Consider the following 2,898-nt stretch of genomic DNA (forward strand, 5'->3'; position numbering starts at 1 on the left):
TAAAACAGTATCAGCAAACACCATTTCGTCACAGATACCAATGCAAGCAACACAAATCAATTCTATTCATAAGTAACACAGTGACGACATGTCTGACTATTTTGGCTGGGGCTGTCATACACTCTGCAGTCGTCCACTTATCAGAAGGTCGGGGTTTCAATCCCTCGCTTACCCTGTCCTGCATGTTGAAGTGTCCTTGGCAAAGACACTGAACCCCATGTTGCCCCCGATGGCTGTGCCATTGGTGTGTGAATGAGTTAATTTCAGTTTCTGGTGGGCAGTTGGTACCTTAGCCTCTGCTCATCAATGTGTGAATGGGGTGAATGTGATGTTACAAACCATTAACCATTCACCATTTAAAAGCAAAATTCCTATCAGATGAGGAACCTCGTGACAAAATCTTATCAAATTGGGATGTGTGGTCTAATAAGTGTCTATGTAAAGGTCCTTAAAAGAGTTTGATATCCTGTGGGCTATTATATGATAGTATGTTGTAGCTTTGGGATTCCCCATCATTGGAATTAAGGGCACTAGCCAAATTATAAAACAGCCCCAGTACACAAAAGTACTGGATTGTCCATATACATGTTTGTCCATCAAGGTTTTATTTGTGTTTTTTGTAAGGCAAGAGGAAATATGGAGGGGGAAAGGTGGAAATGCGAAGAATAACAGCAAACAAATATAGTTAATAATAATAATATATAATAAATAAAGTTTCTAAAGTGGGGGGTGGTGGCAGCTCAAAAAAAGACTTCTCACAGTCTAACCCAAACATTTTTCCCCTCTCTCTCCCCTTCTCCTTTATCCAGAGCTGTCGTGGTTGAACTGGTGTCTGACTGGCTCCTGTCTCTTCAGCCTTGTCCTCATCCTCTTCTTCAGAGAGTCTTACGACCGCCTCTACCTGGACGTCTTTGTCTCCGTGTGACACTGCTGAGGGCAAAGACACGACAACTTAATAATGGACTGAATAATTGTTTTTGCACAAAGAAGAGCAGAAGGTGCGAGATGAAGGGAAAGCGGAGAGCCCACATTTTTTTTTTTTTTTAGATTTTAGAGTGTAAATATATATATTGGTAACAGTGGTTATGGACTGCTGTTGTATGGCTGCAGAGAAGCAAAGTGATTCTACACCAGTGTTTGCTCTTTATACGTGATTGACTCAATGCCATAAGACTGTTTAACATATCATTACATGTCTTTATTTGTCAGTCTATGTTTGTACGTAAACAAACTTTTGTGAATGGTTTAATTTTCTTAACCAGGCACGGCATGTCGGACTGTTAGTAATAGTTGTTGTTTACAGATACTGTAATATTTAAATTTGTACTCTGTGTCGCCCCCGTGTGACTGTTCGGTTCACCGTTCCTTGATCGTGTCTTATGTAACTGGACGTTGACTCAAGGCTTTCAAGCTGAATGCCGCGCCGACTCCAGATCAGCATTGAGCGTCGGCCCATAACGAGGAAGTGGGTGATTATAAAAGGACTGCTTCATCAGCCAACCAGCAGGCCTGGCTGTGCTGCGTCGGGGCTAAAGGCGGGACCTTTTTCTTTTTAGTGCTGCTCCAACCTACAGGCTGACTCACTTAACTGGCCCAACGTTGTTAAGTGACCTGTGATACTGCTGGTCATTGAGAGGCAGGTACTAAATTGTGTTTTATTGCCCTCAAGATGAATATTATGCAAAAATTATCTACCAGATAGGTGATTGGATTCTGGCCAAAGATGCGGGCTGGGACTGGATAAACCCTGAGTTTTTTCCTCACCAATGAACTGTTCACGTGGAAGAAGCTGAGTCACTTCATATTTCAGAAGTTGTTCAGCCTATTTATGATTAATTTCTGGGACATTTGCCTTTTAATCTAACTCAATAATGGAATTTTCTTTTTTGTGTTTTTTTTTTTTACAGTTTTTTATTTGTTTTCCTAAGTAGCCTGCCAGTATTTATTGGAAATTTCTGAACACTAACACAGTTAACACCTAGTTTCACTGAAACAGGATGTTTGGTGAATATTTCGACCACAGCTGAGGCACACGGAGGGAGATCATTTTATTGGACAGACACAAGGATTACGGTGTGTTGTAGTTGCCAAGCTGCTCTTCCTCCAAAGCACCAGCAGGTGTCTCTGCGCCAACTGAGAGTCTGCAGATAAAAAATGAAATACCTTAAGGGATTCCTTGACTGATAAAACTGGAGCTGTGACAAAAACTAGCTCCTGATCTGGAGGTACATAACTACAAAGAAACACGTCAAGGGAAATGAAAAATGTCACTCAGACACATTTTTTCTGTGTCCATGATTTCCCTTTGCCTCTTTGTCTTGCGCAGCAGCAATACAAAGGGTTTTAATGTGTTTTCCTCTGGGGTCCAAGGAGGCTCTGTAATGTGTTCCCTGGAGCTTGTTTTTTGTTTTGTTTTTTACTCTTACTCTCCTTAATGGAAAAGGTTGTGTTTTACCTTTTTAACGTGTTGCCTTAATTGCCCAGTGAAGTGCGTTGAGCCTGCCTGTCTTCTACACTGTGACTATTTTGTCTGTATATAATGTTAGAGGGTTGTGTTCTTCTGTTCCACAGCACACACTCTGTGGTTTCCCAACTTTGTCCTTGTTATGTGGAAAGGAAAAACAACAAATGTGTCTGTTGAATATTTCCAGCACCTTTAATAATCCTTTACCTTAAAAATAAACATTCTTAAGATTAACACTTCTGCTGTTTTCCTTTTTCTTAATAAGATAACTGGCCCTGGATAACCTTTTAGCTGTTTGACATCAATCTTTGATGTTCAATGCTTTCCAGAGTTAATTTGTGATGTTTGCGTCTATGCCCACTGCCAGAATTATTGTTGCAACAAATTTGAGAGTCTAGAAAGAGGCTGTTGCTCTGTTATGTTATTAATAATTT

At 40.5% G+C, this 2,898-nt stretch overlaps 1 protein-coding gene across 2 annotated transcripts in view; it reads left to right on the top strand.

The window, feature by feature from the left end:
* The window catches only part of slc49a4 (solute carrier family 49 member 4), a 53,353-nt gene extending 50,655 nt beyond the window's left edge, over positions 1–2,698 (top strand). For both annotated transcript variants that reach the window (XM_046054995.1, XM_046054994.1), the window contains exon 9: positions 810–2,698. In XM_046054995.1, the coding sequence (XP_045910951.1) occupies positions 810–925 (116 nt within the window). In that variant the 3' untranslated portion in view covers positions 926–2,698. The remainder of the gene's footprint in view (positions 1–809) is intronic.
* The last annotated feature ends 200 nt before the right edge of the window (positions 2,699–2,898 follow it).

Source organism: Micropterus dolomieu, linkage group LG07, assembly GCF_021292245.1.
Source record: "Micropterus dolomieu isolate WLL.071019.BEF.003 ecotype Adirondacks linkage group LG07, ASM2129224v1, whole genome shotgun sequence".
In the NCBI taxonomy this organism is placed as follows: domain Eukaryota; kingdom Metazoa; phylum Chordata; class Actinopteri; order Centrarchiformes; family Centrarchidae; genus Micropterus; species Micropterus dolomieu.